Source organism: Camelus dromedarius, chromosome 12 (genome assembly GCF_036321535.1).
Source record: "Camelus dromedarius isolate mCamDro1 chromosome 12, mCamDro1.pat, whole genome shotgun sequence".
NCBI lineage: Eukaryota > Metazoa > Chordata > Mammalia > Artiodactyla > Camelidae > Camelus > Camelus dromedarius.
In genome coordinates this window covers 5,282,328-5,302,070 of record NC_087447.1, presented here as the reverse complement: position 1 = coordinate 5,302,070, position 19,743 = coordinate 5,282,328, and the positions used below count along the sequence as shown (strand labels likewise).

General features: G+C 48.5%; 1 protein-coding gene across 6 annotated transcripts in view; it reads left to right on the top strand.

The window, feature by feature from the left end:
- The window catches only part of KDM2A (lysine demethylase 2A), a 95,881-nt gene extending 81,407 nt beyond the window's left edge, over positions 1-14,474 (top strand). For all 6 annotated transcript variants that reach the window (XM_064492082.1, XM_010998147.3, XM_031448525.2 and 3 more), the window contains 9 exons: positions 1,062-1,145; positions 2,638-2,907; positions 3,456-3,587; positions 4,874-4,963; positions 6,910-7,622; positions 9,537-9,700; positions 10,280-10,438; positions 11,024-11,239; positions 11,675-14,474. In XM_064492082.1, coding sequence (XP_064348152.1) covers positions 1,062-1,145; positions 2,638-2,907; positions 3,456-3,587; positions 4,874-4,963; positions 6,910-7,622; positions 9,537-9,700; positions 10,280-10,438; positions 11,024-11,239; positions 11,675-11,856 — 2,010 coding nt within the window. In that variant the 3' untranslated portion in view covers positions 11,857-14,474. The remainder of the gene's footprint in view (positions 1-1,061; positions 1,146-2,637; positions 2,908-3,455; positions 3,588-4,873; positions 4,964-6,909; positions 7,623-9,536; positions 9,701-10,279; positions 10,439-11,023; positions 11,240-11,674) is intronic.
- The last annotated feature ends 5,269 nt before the right edge of the window (positions 14,475-19,743 follow it).

Genomic DNA, 19,743 nt, shown 5'->3' with positions numbered 1-19,743 from the left:
ACTCAGAAATTTCTGTCAAAAACATAAAAGATTTGTTTCAAAATAACTCTCAACCAGTGTGATTCACTTGAGTGGCAGTTTCTTACTGTAGAATTGTTCTCAAGTTATTCTAACTAGATTGGTTAAAGTCATGAGAACTATTACCCCTAAGATTGTTCCTGTCCCCATTTATAGGAATAAAGGCTATTGACTGTGTGTGTGGTGGGAGGAGTAGGTTGAAATTGAGATTTCTGTAATCAGCTTTGGAAGAACAGAGAGCCCTGGATTGAAACAAGGCATTAACCCCTCAGCTGAGGAAGAACTTATCATGAAACACATTAGAAAGTAAACATAAAATTATACCTATGCTGTAACAAACATTGTTGAAGGGAGTAGTGTCTCTGAGCTACCAAGTTCAGATTTTTATTTTTACTGCTGCTGTTTTTACAGACTTTATAATTGGTCACGGTGACATTATTTATGTCTTTTTCTAATTCTCACTTCATTAGGATACTTTTTGAGGCAGAAACTGTGTCCCAATTTGGAATTTAAGAAAAAGCTAATTCATGATTTTAACAACAACAAAAAAAAAAACATCGACTCTGCTGTTCATATTATTAATTAGCCAATTCTGCCCCCTTTTTTTGCCACTTTACTAATAACATCTGCAAAATGAAGGCAATATTTAAATACATGATAATATTAACTGGTACAGAAAAGTAGAGCGGTGGTGTAAAGTTTTACTGGCATATATAGAACTTTGTGACAGCACTGTGTGTGTCATGATGGTAGCTTAATGCTTCAGCATAAATGTTAGAGTACAATGAGTACACATATATGGGGTTGGAAGCGAAGGTAAGTTTGAGGTCTTACAGCACTGCACTAGTTTGAGTTGTCTTTCATCTTCAATTTACTTGTTTTGCAGTGAGTCTCTATATGAAAGGAGAGTGCAGACAGTTGCCAGCCTGCCCTTCCCCTTGGTGCTTGTGGAGGACTGAGGCTAAGCTGAATGCCTTTGGGAGTAGTTGGCTCTTTGTTCACTGTGTCCATTTTTCCCCTCTTCTCTCCTGTCTGACTCTTAGATTTTGCTCGAGGAGCTTGCCAACAGTGATCCCAAGTTAGCCCTCACTGGAGTCCCTATAGTACAGTGGCCAAAAAGGGATAAGGTAAGAAACTATTCTTCTTCATCTTCAGGCTGCTGAAACACTTTACTGGCTGACCATTACCATTCCAGGAAGAAGAAGAAAAAGAAAAACTAGAGACAGACAGCTTTTGATGCATTAATATAAACTGACAGAAAATTATTACTCAGTTCTGTTTGGACTCTTAGGTCAGGATAATTGGCTATCTTTGGAGGTGACTCTCTTAACAGAACTGTCAAACTAGGAGACCTACCTCCAGGTTCAGATGCCAAGGTGCGCATTTGTTCACCAGAATCAATCAGTTCTTACCCTTCTGGCCCATAAACTCAGTTGTTTTCATAGATCTGATTTAAAACTAGTTAAAACTAATTACATATACATTTGAAAGGCTAGAGTATTTCTACATTGGAGTGAGACCACACTCAAGATTCCCCTTAATTTGGACTTTTAAGTATTGAATTGAAAAGAGAGGAAAAAAAAAGAGTTACCCATTAGTTAATAAATTGTCAGTTATGAATGTTCATGCCTCGCAGTCAGGTTCTATATAATTATTTCTCATATTGTCCTTTGTCAAAGTAAGTGATAGTATTCTGATCCTGGCCATGAACCCGGCAAATAAATTAGCTCCTTCTTGGGTGTTCCCCAGCTGAAACTTGCAGAGCCATCACACTCCAGGAATGTTTAGGCAGAATATAAAGGTGTGTATCTAAAGGATGACTTTGAAGAACCACCTCCTCCTTTCTAGGTGGAGTTGTCCCACTTGGCTTCTGCTGGCCACGTGGGACTGCCTCAGAACAATTTAGTCATTTCTAGCCCTGACTGTTGAGTGTTCTGTGTCAGAAAAGTGTTTAAGGCACAGTGGGAAATTAAAGAAGTAGAAGACATAGTCCTTGTTCCTGAAAAGATCACCACCAGCAGGATAAATATGAGTGCTAAAATTCTAAACATATACCAGAGATATTTATTTCACACTTAACTATTATTGGAGTGTCTGCTATGGACCAGGTTGTAGGCTTGGATTTGGAGTAATAAAAAAGAAGACTCATCTCACCTTCAAGTAGCTTACTGTCTTCTTCAGGAGTATATTCTGAGTAGTAATATTCAGGATAAGGAAATAACTGGAGGGCCCCCGTAGTGATTGTGTACATAGGAAGCTTCAAGGAGGGGCGGCTCAGCAGAGTGCGAGGGATGTGGTTGGAGTAGTCTGAAGGGGTCGGCAGGCTTCTTCTGTAAAGATAATATGTAAGTAATAAATATAAGATAATAATAAACGTTTTAGATTTTGCAGGCCAATTCAGTCTGTTGCAGCTTCTCAGTTCTGCCACTGCACTTAAAAGCATCCATGGACAATACATAAACAAATGAGCATGGTTGTGTTCCAATAGAATTTTATTTACAAAAACAGGCAGTGGGCGATTTGCCCTCAGGCCATAGTTTGCCAAGCTTTGTAACCTTCTGCCATCTCCAGTCCTTAAAGCTACCTGATATATTTGACCTCACTGCTTTTTCTTTCCAGCTTAAATTCCCAGCCCGGCCAAAGGTGCGGGTTCCTACCATCCCCATCACAAAGCCTCACACTATGAAACCAGCTCCACGGCTAACACCTGTGAGGCCAGCGGCTGCCTCCCCCATAGTGTCTGGAGCCAGGCGGAGACGAGTGCGATGCCGAAAATGCAAAGCCTGTGTGCAGGGAGAGTGCGGTGTTTGCCACTACTGCAGGGACATGAAGAAGTTCGGGGGGCCTGGTCGCATGAAGCAGTCCTGTGTCCTCCGACAGTGCTTGGCAGTGAGTGATCTGCTGGGTAAAGAATTTAGGGGTGGGCTGGTGGTGCCAGGGGGACCAAAATGCATACAGTATAAACTTAAGAGGCTTCAGAGTTGAAAAGAAAAAGTTATGCTCTCTTTCTGGCTTTCCTCATTTTGTCCCTTTTCTTCCTGGGTTTAGAAGGAAGGTATATAGTACTAAAATGAATCTAATTTAATCTTTTGGCCCTACCTGGTTTTCAGATGAGAGCAGCATTTGAAGGGCAAATCACTGCCATCTGTCCCCTCTTTGACTGGATTAAAAAAGAAGGACCTGAGAGGAAGGACAGGCCAACTGAAAATGAACTCGTCTCTGTTGGTCTCTAGTTCCCAGCTAGTTGATTCTCCCCATCTTCTTCTTAGCCATTTTTCCTGCCAAAACCTCTTTTCTCTCCACCTGGTCTCCTTGCTCCCTAAGTGTTTCCTAGAGAATTACAGGAACCAAATTGCCCATCTTCAGTCAAAGGGAAGCTGAAACTATAAGGATCTCAACCTGCTCTTTTCTTGGTTTCTGTCTTTGTCCTCTTGTAGCCTAGACTGCCTCACTCAGTCACGTGTTCCCTCTGTGGAGAGGTAGATCAAAATGAGGAGACACAGGACTTTGAGAAGAAACTCATGGAATGCTGTATCTGCAATGAGATTGTTCATCCTGGCTGCCTCCAGGTAAGGAGAGGCCTAGGGTCCCCTGAGGTCTCCGCTGATAGAGTGTCTTAAGGTACTGAGTGGAGCAGAGGAGAGTCGGACATCTGTCATGAGACGCTGCAAGCATCCCTGCTGTAGGCCATCAGCTGTGGGTCATATCGTGGTCTAATGACAGGCACTGTACTAGACACTGAGGATAAACCAGTACACAGAATAGTCCCAGCTCCTGCCCTCACAGATCTTATAATCTGGCCTCTGGTGGGTATGTTTGGAGTCCCCAGGCCATCATGAAACTGCCTGATCTGTTTTGGAACGCCTCATGCCTTTAAGCACCTCTGTAATATACTTCATTGTATCTCTGGATATTAATTCCTAAAAAATGGTGGGACTAATACTATCAGCTAACATTTAATGTGTGCTCAGTCAGTATCAGGCTCAGTGCACACCCGGGGAACTTTAAAATAGGTAATAAGGAGGTTCAGACATTAACCCTAGAAGTTGAGTCAACCCCTCTATCATGGACCCTGGACCCAGGTGTGTTCAGAAGCTCCTCCAGTGATTCTTATGTGCAGCCAGGGTGGAGAAGCACTCTTTTACATGCACCTCCTTGTTTAAATTTGATAAAGTGGGAGGATACAGCTCAAGTGATAGAGTGCATGCTTAGCATATACAGGGTCCTGGGTTCAATCCCTAGTACCTCCTCTAAAAATAAATAAACCTAATTACCTCCCCTGCCGCCCCCCCCCAAATTAGATAAAATAGAGTATTAGCTTATGATGATGATAACAATACAAAGTGTTTACTATATCCCAGGCATTTTTCTTAACATTTTATATAGTATGTAATTCATTTAATCCTCACCACTGCCCTATAAAATGGGTGTTGTTATTTATCCCCACTTAACAGTTGGGAACACTGAGTCACAGACACTAGGTCACTAGTTTCTGAACCCAAGTCATAAGTACTGTGCCCCACTATCAAGATCAATTCTGACACCGTTCCTTTGTGTTCAGTTCCTTTGGCAAAATGGCATGAGACCCTCAAGAGAATGTATACATCAGGGGAGGAGATCCCAGGTTGACCCAGACTCTTGGGAATCTTCTTATGGAGCCTAACTTTGATCAAGTAACCTAGAGTGAGGGTGGCCAGTTTCCCACTGGCTGGGAGTGAGGCCAAATGGCTCTTGGTTTTTCTTCCCTGTGGACCAGTGTGTTTAGGAGCAGGTAGCTCTTCCCATCCATGTGGCTGTGTTACTGTTTGATAAAGGAAGCTTAAGAGAGATTTTTGACATCTCTATCTGCCTATAGATGGATGGAGAGGGATTGCTTAACGAGGAATTGCCAAATTGCTGGGAGTGTCCAAAGTGCTACCAGGAAGACAACTCAGAGAAAGCCCAGGTAAGCAAACTTTCTCCAAACTTGGCACTGTAAAAAGGAAGGAAGCATCAAGCTTTGGAGATAACATTTGCCATTGCATCTTTACTTGCATTTTTTCTGACCCAGGAAGATTATTTTTTATTCTGTTTTGTTTGTTTTCTTTTTTCCCCTTTGTTTTTTTTTTTTCCTTGTGTTTGAGTTTTAAATTTTGTGAGTTTGTTTTGGGGTTTCTTGTTTTTTTATATTACTGAACCTTGTTCCCCTTGGGTGTCTGCAAATTCCTGAAGTTATTTTATACTCTGGGGCCCTAGAAAAAGAGGAACCACGGCTGGGCTGTTTGAGGAGGAAAATGTGGTGAGCCAGGTTGTTCCTGAGGAATGAAACTTGAGGGGAGGCAGTGACCTCAGGCAGCTGGTAAATACAGTGGTATACTGGAGTTTCCAGTTAAGCAGGTTCACATTTTTTGTCATCTTCACCTTTGTGGCAGAAAGCCCTGCCATTGTGCCCAATTGTGTCCTACAGAGGCAGTCCCTTCCCCAGAGGGGACCAATGCTGTGACCTTGGCCCCAAGCTGCTAATGTTGCTGGCCCTATGGTCACCAGTAATGTCAAAGGGCCAGAAAGATTCTGGTTACTCAGGCCAGCAAGACAAGACCTGCTAAGAGCACATACAGAGGAGGCCACTGGCGTTGTGTCGGTCATCCATGCCCTGGTGTTCTCCAAGTACCCTGCACAGGAGTAGGGCCAAGTTTCCTTGTTTCCTTTCTGTTTCTTCCCACTTGGGCACTGAAGTCTTTGAATTTTCAGTCTAAATATCTTTGAAGGCAAAAATTTCTGGAGTTGAGTGCTAAAGTTCTCCTTTTCCAAGTTCTTAAGCTAGCGCGAGTTCTGGTGGTAGCTGTCTTCACTGGTGATGGTGGGCGCTTGCTTCCTTGCTGTAGCAGATGGATGGGCAGATGCTGTACGTAGCATGTGGACTGTTACCTTCTAATGCATTATGAAAGCCAGCATCCAAAAGGTGGTTGTTCTCTTCCAACCATTGTGATCTAAGAATGTAAGAAGAGGGAGCAGAATTGTTGCTTAGGGACATAAAACATCTTCTTTATTGGAAGTCTGAACAACCTAGTGTTGATTAGGCTTTATTGCAGCGTAGCCAGTGTGGGCTCCAGGAAGGGACAAGTGACTGGAGAACACGAGTGGCAGAGGATGAGGTTGTGGGTTTTTGTGGAATGTTGGCTTCACCAAACTTGAATTCCTCATTTCCTCCTACAGAGATTCCTCTGGAAGCATTGCCGCTTCTCAGAGATGTTCTCATTCTCAGCTTAATCTCTCACCTGTGGTATGTCTTTGGGGACAGAGCGGGATGCTGAGTGGAAGAAGCAGCCTGGTAGAGTCAAGCTCAGACCCTGGTAGGACTGTGTCAGTGGTGTGCACTGCTGTCAGAATCCTCATCCTAGTTCAGACAACATATATAGGCTGCTTTTCTTCTGACAGAAGCATCTCTTGAGTGAAAAGCTGAATTAGAGACAATTTTAAATGGTCAGATTGCATAGGGGTAGAGTTATGGCCTCTTTAAAGAATTTCTCTACCCAGGGAATTATAACCAAAAAATTGGGACAAGAGATGAATAGGGCAGGCTATGGAATCATGCAGCCCAAATTTGGATCCCACTCCTCTATACTTGGGCACAGATCTTTCTGTCACAGGTAGATTTCCCAGGTGACCTATTTTTAACAGTTTTGCTCTGTAATTAGCTTTCTCCAGCACAGACATGAGCTCAGTTGCTGAACATGGCAGAGTCTAGATTGCAGACACTGAGGAGATGACCACCCTGCAGCATGCGGGGTAGCCCTTTCCCCATGGAAAAGCAGTGACCTGCCTTCTCTAGGCCCCGGAAAGCAGCAGTGAGGTTGACCCTATAAATGTGGAGAGTGGCACTGATGTGGCATTGGGGGGCCTGTTTTGCAGAAGCGGAAAATGGAAGAGAGTGATGAAGAAGCCGTGCAAGCCAAAGTCCTGCGGCCCCTGCGGAGCTGCGATGAGCCCCTCACGCCCCCGCCTCACTCGCCCACCTCCATGCTGCAGCTCATCCATGACCCGGCCTCCCCCCGGGGCGTGGTGACTCGGTCATCCCCTGGGGCCGGCCCCAGCGACCACCACAGTGCCAGCCGCGATGAGCGCTTCAAACGGCGGCAGTTGCTGCGGCTGCAGGCCACAGAGCGCACCATGGTACGGGAAAAGGAGAACAATCCCAGCGGCAAAAAGGAGCTGTCTGAAGTTGAGAAAGCCAAGATCCGGGGATCGTACCTCACTGTCACGCTGCAGAGGCCCACCAAAGAGCTCCACGGGACATCCATTGTGCCCAAGCTGCAGGCCATCACGGCCTCCTCTGCCAACCTTCGCCATTCCCCCCGTGTGCTAGTGCAGCACTGCCCAGCCCGAACCCCCCAGCGTGGGGATGAGGAGGGGCTGGGGGGAGAGGAGGAGGAAGAGGAGGAGGAGGAGGAGGAAGATGACAGTGCAGAGGAGGGGGGTGCAGCCAGGCTGAATGGCCGGGGCAGTTGGGCTCAGGATGGAGACGAAAGCTGGATGCAGCGGGAGGTCTGGATGTCTGTCTTCCGCTACCTCAGCCGCAGAGAACTTTGTGAATGTATGCGAGTGTGCAAGACGTGGTATAAATGGTGAGCAGGGATACAGGGATCAGGAATAGGGGTATGGGAGTAGGTGGCAGGATTTCCGTATGAGAACAGCATGCGTCTTGGCATCTGGAGGCTTGTTGGGTCCTAAAGGATTAAATCAGCCCATTCTGTTCCCCAGACAGTGGGTCCTGTTAAAGAGGAGGTGGCCAGCTGTGCCTGCAGGTGTCATCAGGGAACTTCGGCCCCTTGCCTCCACCCCCTGCTCTATACTATTCCATTTCTCTTTACTGGGCTTAGGAATGGATTTGTATGTTGGGGCTTGGGGGCTGGATTATTGTACAGTTTGTGCTAAAACTTCAAGACTTCAGAGTCATAAATATCCTCCCGCCAGTCAACTGAACTCGTCATGCATTTGTTGAGAGCCTGTGATATGCCAGTCAGTCTCCTGGTGACACAGATGACTACTGTTAAGGCCCTGCCTCATGTTATGTCTCCATCTAACAAGAGAGGTAAACAGGCTTTCCAGAAAATTTGAAGGTGCTCAGAGGCTGACAGTTTTCCACAGTTTTAATTCTCATCCTCTACCTGGACCAGAAATTCTTTCTCCAGCAGGCAGGGTCCAGTTTTGAAACTTCCTGAGACTTAGTTGTCCTTCTTAATGAGACTTGCCGTTTCTTCTCAAGTTAAACATTAAGACATGGGGTGGGGGGCAGGGGGAGGATCTCTAGAGGTAATGAACAGATTTCCATAGAGCATTGTTTTTCCTTAAGTTCCTGGACCCTAGGATTTATCCTTTATATCTGGATCAAACCCTGTTATGGTAGTTCTCAACATGTGATGCCTAGTGACATCACAGTGGAACCTTGTTAGAAATGCAGGTTCTCGGGGCCCATCTCAGACCTGCTGGATCAGAACCTCTGGCAGTTGGACTGGGCAATCTGTTTTTTTTAATAAATTCTGCCTCAGGGGATTCTGGTACACATTAAAGTTTGAGATCCACTGCTCTGTTTCTGCCATTGAAGTTTCATGTGCCATTGGTGAAACTTTTTCAGTCTTTAAATAAAGACTCCATTCTTTGCAAATACGAGTTTTCCCAAATCTGAATTAATATGTGATCTACCCAAATCCTCCAAATATTTTTCTTTGTAGGGCTAGTGGGCCTGCCTGGCTCTATCCCTCAGTTTCCAGGCCGAGCCACATAAGACTCCCATTATGTGCTGTCTCCCCTTCCCTTGCCAGCCAGACTCTGAGCCAGGCTGAGGAGCAGGGACTGTAAAATATTAAACAGAAGCCTGCATGTTGCGGTACTATTTGTGGCCTGTGGACTTGTAGATTGCAGTGGAAAGGCAGGCTTCTCCCTTTTAGTTCTGGTCTGGACTGGTTAGAAAATATAAAGATAGCCCTGAGGCAGAAACCCCAGGGTGGGAGAGGATTCTCCAGGCATGATAATAAAGAGATTTTTTTTCAACCTGATACAGTAATGGGCTCCTTTCTAGAGCTCAAGGCACAGTGAACTGTGGACCTGCCAGGTAGCACCCTGTGTCTCAGGCAGCTGGGAGTGACTGACAAGGGAAAAAGTAGAGGGAAGCCTAGTAGCTTCCAGCAGTAAGAAGTCAAGAAATTTTTTTAATGTTCCCTTATATACATTTTGGCGGGAGCCATACCATTTTAATGCAAATGGGAGATTATATTATATTATTTGCTGTGTGTCCATAACAACTGTGCTGTGTTCTCGGCCCATCCATTGTAAATCAGGATGAACTGGTCAACTAATCCTGATTCTCTGAGGCGAAAAAAATGATAGGGCATGATCCTTGTATGCATGTAGAAAAGTCTAGGGAGGGTGACCCTCCAGGAGTTCAGCTTTCCCCAGAAGCCCCGAGAAGCCTGTGATGGGAGTTCCTCTGACAAGGGATGTCAGGTATTGACAGCTAGTTCTCTTTCCTTCTGTCACAGGTGCTGCGACAAGAGACTTTGGACAAAAATTGACTTGAGTAGGTGTAAGGCAATTGTACCCCAGGCTCTCAGTGGCATCATCAAGAGGCAGCCAGTTAGCCTCGACCTCAGTTGGACCAACATCTCCAAAAAACAACTGACGTGGCTCGTCAATAGGCTGCCAGGTGAGCAGCCCTGCACTGCCCTTCAGGAGGACAGGGGCAGGCAGGGAAAACTGCGTTGTTGCCAGTGCTTCTTAAAATTGCTGTAGGGCATTTAGAGCAGCAGTCTGTGCCATGGTTGCCTTTTGGCTTAGCAGGAGATTTACCCAGGGCACTTTAACTGCTGGTTCCCAAGGTGCCACTCCGGACTGGCAAGGCTACTCACTGCACTGGACAAGGAAGAATGGGAGCAGGTGCTGCTGCTAGTTCTGCAGGTCTTCTCAGCAGAGCCGCTGAAGAGGAGATTTGAGTGGGGTGTTACTTTGACCAGCCCCTTGTAAGGCCTTGTTCCCCGAAGCATTTTGAGGTCTTAGAGCGGAAGTCACTTACACTGGACCTAAGCAGTCAGTTTTACCACCAGAGTTGGATATAATATAGGAGGTCATAGGAATCTTTGAGCTGGGTTACTAGAATAAGATTAGGATGCAGTCCCTCTCTCCATTAAACTTGGAGTTTATTTACCTTTGTCAGGTCAGCTGGTAATTGAGGCTTTGGATGGGCTGAAAGAGTGTATGATTGTGTGTCTGTTTCCTTCCATTGCAGGACTGAAAGATCTCCTCCTAGCAGGCTGTTCGTGGTCTGCAGTCTCTGCCCTCAGCACCTCCAGCTGCCCCCTTCTCAGGACCCTTGATCTTCGGTGGGCAGTAGGAATCAAAGACCCTCAAATTCGGGACTTGCTGACTCCACCAGCTGATAAACCGGGTATGCTTTGGGCCTGACTTCTCTGCTCCTCTTGGGTCACTTTGTCTTTCAACAGACTTCGTCCCCAGAAGCTAAGGTAGTCTCAGAAATGCTGCTGCTGAAGGATAACAGAGTGCCAGCTGGAACCAGAATGACGGACAGTGTACAAGGACAGGTTAACCATTTACAGCCAGATAACTACACAGGAGTATGTCCATTTCGTGGGTCAGTAGAGTTTGGGGCCCAGAGAGTATAAGCCTGAGGAAGTCTGGGAAGGCTTCATGGTTGAAGTGGAACATTGAAAGCTGTTTGCATGATTGTCTAGAAAAGTGTGAGAGTGTGGGAAGGAGAGGAGCATTCCACACATACCCCTTTGCCATGTGAGTGAGGCACAATCTAGCAGCTGAGAAGAAAGAAAACATGTCTGGTTTCCTAGAAACTGCCCCCACACGCTGCTCACTCCCTGCAGGCAGGGCTGGGTGTGGGCAGTTCTGCTTATTAACCTCTGCAAGGGGGCCTGGCCAGCAAGTAGCTGAAGCTGCCTGCAGCTTTGGAGCTGGACTAGAGTTAAGAGTTTTGATCTAGGCTCTTTTTTTGCTTGTGCAGGTCAGGACAATCGCAGCAAGCTCCGGAACATGACCGACTTCCGGCTGGCAGGACTTGACATCACAGATGCCACGCTTCGCCTCATCATTCGCCACATGCCCCTCCTGTCTCGACTCGACCTCAGTCACTGCAGTCACCTGACAGATCAGTCCTCCAATCTGCTCACTGCTGTCGGGTCTTCCACTCGTTACTCCCTCACAGAGCTCAACATGGCAGGTATGCAACTGCGATGTTTTGTGACAAATGGTGTCCCCTGCCTCCCCGAAGCTGAGCCCTCCTTAGAGCTTGACCAAGTAGCACAAAGAGACCTTGGGTCTGTTGACTAAACCGTGTTAATCATGTTTCTTCACATCTGAACAAGGACTTGGAATTCTGTCCCTTTTTTGCTGATGGGGACCAAGGCCTTGAGCAGTTGTCAGGTGCCTAAGCACAGCCACCACCCAGCTTACAGTGCAGGGAGTGCTGTGGCAGGGGACCTTCAGAGGCCACGGTACTGATGGCACTTCTTGTCTCTGAGCCAGGAAATTATAAGGAAAGTGGGACTTTTGTTTAGTAGCATTTTGAGGAAAAGAGCTGGGAAATTGTATGTAAGGAGCAGGCTCCTGTGGCTGTGTGTACATAGCATTGTCCTTGTGGTCACTCTCCCGACAGGTTGCAATAAATTGACAGACCAGACCCTGATCTACCTACGGCGCATCGCCAATGTCACCTTGATTGACCTTCGAGGATGCAAGCAGATCACTCGAAAAGCCTGCGAGCACTTCATCTCAGACCTGTCCATCAACAGTCTCTACTGCCTGTCTGACGAGAAGCTGATACAGAAGATCAGCTAAGACACACCCAGCCCAGACAGAACAGGAAACTGATCTTCCCCTGACTCCCCAGCCAGGAGAGCCTCTCTTCCCGACCCTGCACGGGCTCTGAGGCCAGCGTCACACTCCCTTTCTGCTCTCCTGTCCCTTGAGCCCTTCCCTTACAGGCGGGGCAGAGAGGGTGGTGGGCACCAGGCTTACCTGCCTGCTCCCCTCCCTCCTAAGGAGGAAGGAGTAGCAAATTGATCTGAGGGGAAAGCACAGGCTGTGTGCTGTCACGGTGCCTGCTCGCTTGCTCGCCTGCCCGCTCACTCGCTCGCCTGCCAGGAGGCCGGGCTCTCAGTTTGGGGTGTCTGTGCAACCATCATCTGCACTGGGCCCTCCCCATCCATGGTCCCCAGCAGTGCCTGGTTCTGAGCAAACTCCCAGGGAAGAAAGCGGCCCTGTCTCCGTGGCGAGGTTCTCCTTGTGGTGTCCAGTGCGTGTCTCTCCTCCGTCACACTCTCCCGGCTTATGCAGGAGGGGCCAGCAGCCCCAGGAATGCCAGCCCCATGCAGATCACACTGGTGCTGTTGAGGTGTCTAAAACCTCTTGTCCGTGTCTGTGCTCTCCCTCCTCTCCTCTTAGCTTGATCCCGTCTGATGCTTGTGGTAGTTCACATAATGAGGTTCACCCACCCCAGACTTTCTTGCTAGTCTCTATGAAGTCCTTATTGCACTTATTGGGGTTGAGGCTCTTCAGAGGAGCCAGAACTGTCTACCCCAGGGACACCCCCATTTTATTGCTTCCCAGGCAAATTCTGAGACAGGCACCATTTCCTTGATCCCTTTCCTCTTCAGACTTCCCTGCCCTTTTCCACACTTCCTTATTCCTGCCTGAGTAGGGCTTTCCCAGGATGTGTGTCCTCAGAGGGAGCAGCCTATCTCCCCCAGCTGGGGAGATCTGAGAACTGGGCCAAGTCCCTACCTGCCTCCCAGCAGGCTCCAGGCCTCGGGTGCAATATAGCCCCAGGCCTGTGTTTAGCCCCAGTGGCTCACTGATCTGGCACCTTGTGGGGTGGGGAGGGGAGTCCTGCTTAGAAGCCAGTCACCTGCCCTCTCTGCCTGCAGCCGTGGAAGGGGGTGTGCATGTGCCTCTGTGTGTGTGGCTGAGTGTATTAAGCGTGTGTGTGGAGGGAGGGAGGGGAGCGTGATGTCTCCCACTCCACCGCCCTGTGTTGAGCCCCATCAGCTGCCCCCTCTTACTTTGCATTGAACGGCCTGTCCAAAGATCCTCTCTCTAGGGCAGCAGAGAGCTTTTTGCACTTTAAAAAAAAAAAATGGAAAGAAAGGTCGGAATTTCTTTTGGGTCAATATTTAAGTGTGTGAGGAGATGCTTAGTAGCAGCAGCCTGTGGCAAGAGCTTATAAATGATTTAGACGCGGATTTGCACTCTGCTCCCCATCTGTAAGGATAGCGATAGCACAACCTTGCCCAACCTTCTCGTCCTCCTGCCCATCCCTTCCTGGCCCCTTTCCTGCAGCCCAGTCTCAGGCTCTCCTCCTCCTGAAGCCCTTCGGGGGAGGGGAAGGAACCCAGGCACCAGGGATCTGAAGTGTGAGCCACCCCGAGGAGAGATGCCACCTGCACCCTTGCCACTTCCAAAGCAATAGAGGCAGAGGGGCTCCCTCTTTGCCACCTAGCCCAGCTTTGACCCTGGCATTGACTGGCCTCCTAAAAGAAAACTGGGTCTTCGTAGGGGGTGGCTTTGTGTCTGTTTCTTCCAATCTGCTGATTCTCTTGGCTGCACCTTAAAAGCAGCTGTCTGCTCCCATGACCCTCTGCCCCTTCCATTGGTCTCCGGGCCCCAGCCACCTGGGGCTGAAACTTTGAAGAAATGCCAGTGACTTATTCCAGAGTGCCTCAGTTAGGGGAACTTCTCTGTAAAGAACCCTGGGTATTGAGCAAAAACCTTATTAATATTATTGTTAATGACCTATAATTGGAAGCTTCCTGCCTTTTTTTGGTTGCTCCTGTGGAAAATACTGAGAAGATTACTTTTGTTTTGTTGTCTTTTTATAAAAGGGGAGGTGGAGAGACCCCTTCAGAGCAGGGATTGTGCCGGGAGAGTGCCTCTGACTTTGGGACATTTCATCTACAGAAATTTCCAAGCTGATGGTTTGTTTTGGGTTTCGGTTTTTATTTTTGTTGTTTGGTTTTGGTTTGGAAAAACAAGCATTTTTACCGTGCACGTAAATTGGTCAGCAGAAAAGGGAGCCCTGGAGTGGCAGCCGATGGACCTATGCCCTTACTGGGTTTTCCTTTTCTCTGGGACTGTGAGGGGGAAATCGTTTTTAGAGGTGAGGGTTGGTCCATGTGGAAGAGAGAAATGTCTTCTGTTTGGGGACAGAGGAACCCGGAAGTTCCATCGAATTTCCTGCAATCTGCTCTTAGACACGGCCTTGCCAGGAGAGCCTGCCCTCCTCGGACCGCAGGACCAGACGCCCTGCCTCCATCTTTCCAAGCACCGGGGCGAAAAACCACAAAGGAAAGGAAGAAAATTTATATATATATATATAAATATATATATAATATAAAATCACTTGGTGATTAAAAAATAACTGCTCCATAAATAAAACTCCTAAAGTCACTATGTTTAAAGGGTTTGGTTGTGTTTTTTGTTTTCGGAGAAATATTGTAAATATATATTTTTCGTTGCTGATTTAGAGTCAATCTCCAATGTTGTGTTAAAAAAATTAAATTAAATGTAAGCATTAACGGGAAAAGTCATGCTGTCTCAGTTGACACATTGGGGTTATTTGGGGCCAGGGAAGGAGGGAAGCTAGCTGGACTTTTGTTTTCTAAACGTTCTCCACTATTGGTTTTAGAAAGAGCAAGGACATCTTTCCTCTGACATGTGGGAATGGGAGATATTTGTGTAATAAAATTTTTAAAAGACAAAAAAAGAAATAGCCTCAATGGGAAATATTTTGATTCGGTTTTTTTTTTTTTAAATAAAAAGGCTTTAAAAAGCAGAACAAAAACAACAACCACCTTTTCTGCCTTGATATGTGTGTGCGCATGAGAGAAAGAGAATGTGTCAGAAGGCCGTGCAGGCTCCTGTCCCCAAGGCCAAGGGCTGCTAGCTTCTCAGTAGCAGAACTGCCATGTGCCTGTACTACTTGTCTCTCTCTTTTTTTTAACATCAAAAAGCAGCACTTGTTTATAAGATCAGTACAACATCTTACTTCATCAAGGTGAAATTTTTAATAGAATGTTTTAAGTATAAAATTACCTGACACGCCCCTTCCGCACAAAGCAGTGCTTGGAGTGGTCCTGCAGAGTCAGCTGGAAAGGACCCCTGTGGTGCTCTCCTGAGCTCAGGCCTGGTTAGTTCTAAGCTTGCCATCCCTGGAGAGCCATCAGCCAAGGCCAGCCTCCATCCACTACAGCTGCAGAACAGGCCCCTCAAGGACAGTGCCTGCTCGAGGTCACCGAGCAAGGTCTGTACCAGAAAGGCTCCATTCGGCATTTGTCCCTGCTGCTGCTCATCACTCGGCTTATAGAGGACAAGCTTCCAGCCTTTAGAGGAGTGTCCTTACGTGCTGGCTGCAGACGGCTTCCTCAGCCCCAGCTGCGGCGTCTTGGGAGAGCTGAATTCCCAGCTGGGAGGTCCTGAGTAGGCTTTCATCACTACCTTCAGAGAATCCCTGTCGGTCCTACTCACCAAGCTGTTAAGGCCCAGCACCAGTTCTGCTGCACATTCTGGAAAAGGATGGGGTCCTGGACCGTGGGCTGATTCAAGACAGCTTCCTGAGGATGGATGTGGATGTGGACTTGTTTGATGCTGCCAGGAAAGGCAGAGTGTCAGTTTTGCCTCCTAAATATCTCAGAAACCCATCTGCCTCTCAATAACCTCATCCCTGCCACCCTAGTTGAAGCCATCATTGTCCAGAACGTTGACCACAGCAAGAGCCCCGAGGCCTCCCAGCCCCTAGTCCAACCCCCTGTCCTCCGTGTTGGCAGCCAGTACATTTCTTAGGTAGATCTGACTACTCTTTGTTTAAAACCCATCAATGTTTGTCTCCGGATAAAGTTCTTGAGCTTCCTCACCATTTGCCCCTTCTACTCTTCTCCACTCATAGCTAACTTTTCAATTCCACCATCTCTGGGCCTTTACATGTGCTGTTCCCTCTGCTGGTACACCTTCCTCAGTTTACATGTTACTTCCTCCAGGAGGCCATCTCCCACCCTGTTCACGACTGGATCATATGCTCCCATAGTACCCTACTGGTTCTTAGGACTCCCTTAAAGTCAGTCTCCCAGCTAGCCAGGAAGCTCCACAGGACAGGGATCAGACTGTGTTGCTCACCATGTCATCCCCAACAGCTGGTGCAGAGCTTGGCACATTAACTGATGCCTGAGAAACACTGTTGAGTAAGTGTTTCCAGTAGCTTGGATACCCAGAGGCCCATGCCTCCCCAGTACCACCAATCTGTTGCCATGTTCCCAAAATTCACTTTTTCTACTGTCTCATACATCTTTCCCCTCCTTTCTCTTTTCTTGTGTTAATGGTACTGGTTTTTTTTTTTTCTTTTTTTGGCCTATTTCCAATTGAACCTGCATTCCGCTATGAATTAATCTTCCTAAAGCACACACAAAAATAATCTTCCATAACCATTCAGGGTCAGGTCCAAACTTAAGGATAAACTCATCCCACCACTGGCATCTGTAAAATGAGAAGCACCAGGTTGGCACTTGGTAGGTACTTCAAAAAGGCCTTGAACTGGACACCTCTGGAGTCTCTGGGCTTGCTGTGTTTAGGGTGTGTCACCTTCAGCAAAAGTATGAAAATCCATCCTTCCTTCAAACACCTCTTATTCCAGAAGCCCTTCCTGTTTTCCCTCCAACCAGATGGGATTAATCCTGTAAAATTAGCTGGCATCTAATGGGACTTACTATGTGTTGGCCACTGTTCTGAGCACTTAACATGTAGCAGCTCATAATCCTCACAGCAACTCTACTATTTTAAAGGTGAGAATCTGAGTTATGGACATTCAACAATTCACCTGAAGCGTCTTGGCTAGTAAAATCTGGGGACTCTGGCTGCAGAGTTGAACCTATCCACCCAGCTCCCTAGCCTCTGTGTACCTACGATGGCATTTCACAATCATACCCCACCTGGGGGTGGGGGTGGGGGATTACGTTCTATAGATAACAAAGCCAAGGCTCAGAGAGGTGAAGTGAAGGTCCTAGGAGTGGCACATCAGTGACATCTGGGGCATCTGTGAACATGGGCCTGGGACTCTGGAACTTGAGCCTTTACCCCAGCTCTCTCGTGTCTGCTGAGCAACTGGGGTGGTGTTTGCCCACACTCCTCTCCCATGGCAACTTGAACTCCTTGAGGGTGGGACTAGACTTAGCTAGCTCTGCTTTCCCCTTCATCTGGCCCAGGAGTGGAGGGATAAGGAAATTTACTAAGCATAATGGAAAGCGGATTTCCAGGAGAGGGAATAGCTCCCCCGCCCTCCCAAGCCAGCTCTGTGCCAAGTGCTGTTTGGGTGGCCAGCAGCAGAGCAGGCCTGGCACTTGCTGGCTGAGGAGACTCATATCCTACCACCACCATTCTAGGTGCCAAGGCTGGAAAGGAAACCTTAGCCCTGACACCTATTTATGGGAAGGAAACAGTGAAAGCAGACACCCAAGGTCAGGGAGCACCTGATTTTGCCCTCAGCCTAGCGCTTCTGCCACAACACCCCGCCACCCACTCCACTCGGCCCACTCCCCCTACTCGAGAGAGGGTCAGGCAACAAGGAGATCCAGCTGTTATGTCCCCCAAGTGTGCCAGGAGAGTGCTAGGACGGCCGGACAGGAGAGAGGCAGGAAAAGACCCAGACCCAGACCCACAGGTACAGAAACACCCTGAAAGACCCAGAAAAGGAAAGGCAAGAGAAAGAGGTAGAGAAGGAAGAGGGGAGAAGGAAAATGAAAGGAGGGAAAAAAGATTACGGAGGACCGCAAGAGGGAGACACAAGTGAGGCCCAAGATACTCAGGGCATGTAACACTGGTCACTCAGCAAGCCTTCTCCCTCAGCCCAACACTGCACACACGTCATCTCCGTTTCTCCTCAAAACAATCCACTGAGGCCTGGCTAGAGACGCCCCGTGTACAGACGACAAAGCCTGGGCTCAGAGAGGTTAAGTAACTTGCCTAAGGCACCCAGCGGGGAGTAGGAAGTGGCACTAGCATTTGACTCCAGGTCTTTTCCACACACATTCTCCCTCCCCCCACGTGGCAAGTACCAGCGGCCAACCCGGGGGCGGCTGGCAGCTACAAGACCCTGACTGGACCACTCACGTTGAGGGGCATGCGCGCAGGGGACGGCTCCGGGCGGGCGCCGGGGACCGGGCGCTGCCGGGCCGAGGCGGGGCTATGGCTAGGGCGGGGAGGGGCGGGGCCATAGCTGGGGAGGGGCGGGGCCATAGCTGGGGCGGGGCCGGGACTGGGGCGGGGAGGGCCGCAGGCCTGGGGCAAGTCAGGCTGAGGCTCAAAGGCGGAAGAGACCCGGGCGCGAGGCAGCCCGGGGAATGTGACCTTCAGGATGTTCCCAGGCAGAGACCCAGGAAGCGGGTCGGACGGAACCAGCGGTCTGGAAGCCTGGGCCAGGGTTTTGCGCCCCCAAAGGTCCTTGGACTGTGCGGGCGGGAGCAGAGGACTTGAGTCCTGGAGATGTGGAAGCCTCCTGGATCATCAGGGCCCATTCCTCCCTCAGGGCCTCGACACTCGCTGTTCCACAGGCCTGGAAAGCTTTTTTCCCTGCCCGTAACAAAGCTGCTCCCCTCCAACACTTCTGGTTCAAGCAAAAATTCCGGTCCTCAGAGGTTTGCCTGACTTCACCTGAGGAGGCTCCTGGCCCTTACAGTAACTTGTCACTTGCCTGGTAAGGATGTTTTGAGGATTAAATGAGATCATCTGGATTCTGGAAACAGTGCCCTGCAAGTGAGGAGAACCCAGTAAATGTCAGTGTTTATTATCATGTGTGGTTTGCCGATAAATTCAGTCTCTCCCTATGTTAGATCCCCCAGACCAAGCAACCAGTGCCTGGCCTGTAATAGGAGCTCAACAAATACTGTTGGATAAGTGAGTGAGTGAATAAAGTGAACTCCCAGCACCCTAGACAGAGCCTGGCACTGTCTGGACCCCAGACATTGGAGAGGTGGCTGTCCCTGTTAAGCAGGAATCTCTCCTGGTCAATTCACACACCAATGGTGAGGTGTACGGACTGGGAAGCCCCCAAGCTCATCCTCTGGGATCTTCAAAGCCCAGGATGGAGACAAAGAGGTGAAGCCCCGGTGAGAGGAAACTTGCACTCCTGGGCCTTGGCACATACCAGTCCTCACCCCCAACCTCAGTCATGCTCACGTGCACACAATGTCAAGTTCAAGACCTTCCACTGACCTTCTTCTCCTGAGCACACCATCTCCTCACATTATCACCCTTGCCAGGTTAATTGGAGGTACATGTTTAGGGGGGTCTTCTTCCTCACCAGACTGGGCCACTACTTAATCTTGTTTCTCTTTGTGACACTAACTTTGTGCCCAGGGCCATGCTCGGTGTGAGGAATGCAGCAGTGACCACAACAAACAGGGGCAACACAGGAGGAGAGCCCCCCTGAACAGGAACCTTTCAGCCCACAAGACGCAGAGTGAGCAGGAGCCTTTCTTGCCGAAAGGAGGGGAAGGAAGGGCATTCCAGGCAAGGGGAATTATAAAGTCAACACCCCAGAGGTGGAAATGAACTTGGCTTGTTGTAGTGACAGAAGAAAGACCAGAGGCTGGGGGTGGGGGAGGGTTATAGCTCAGTGGTAGAGTGCATGCATAGCATGCACGTGGTCCTGGTTTCAATCCTCAGTACCTCCACCAAAAGTAA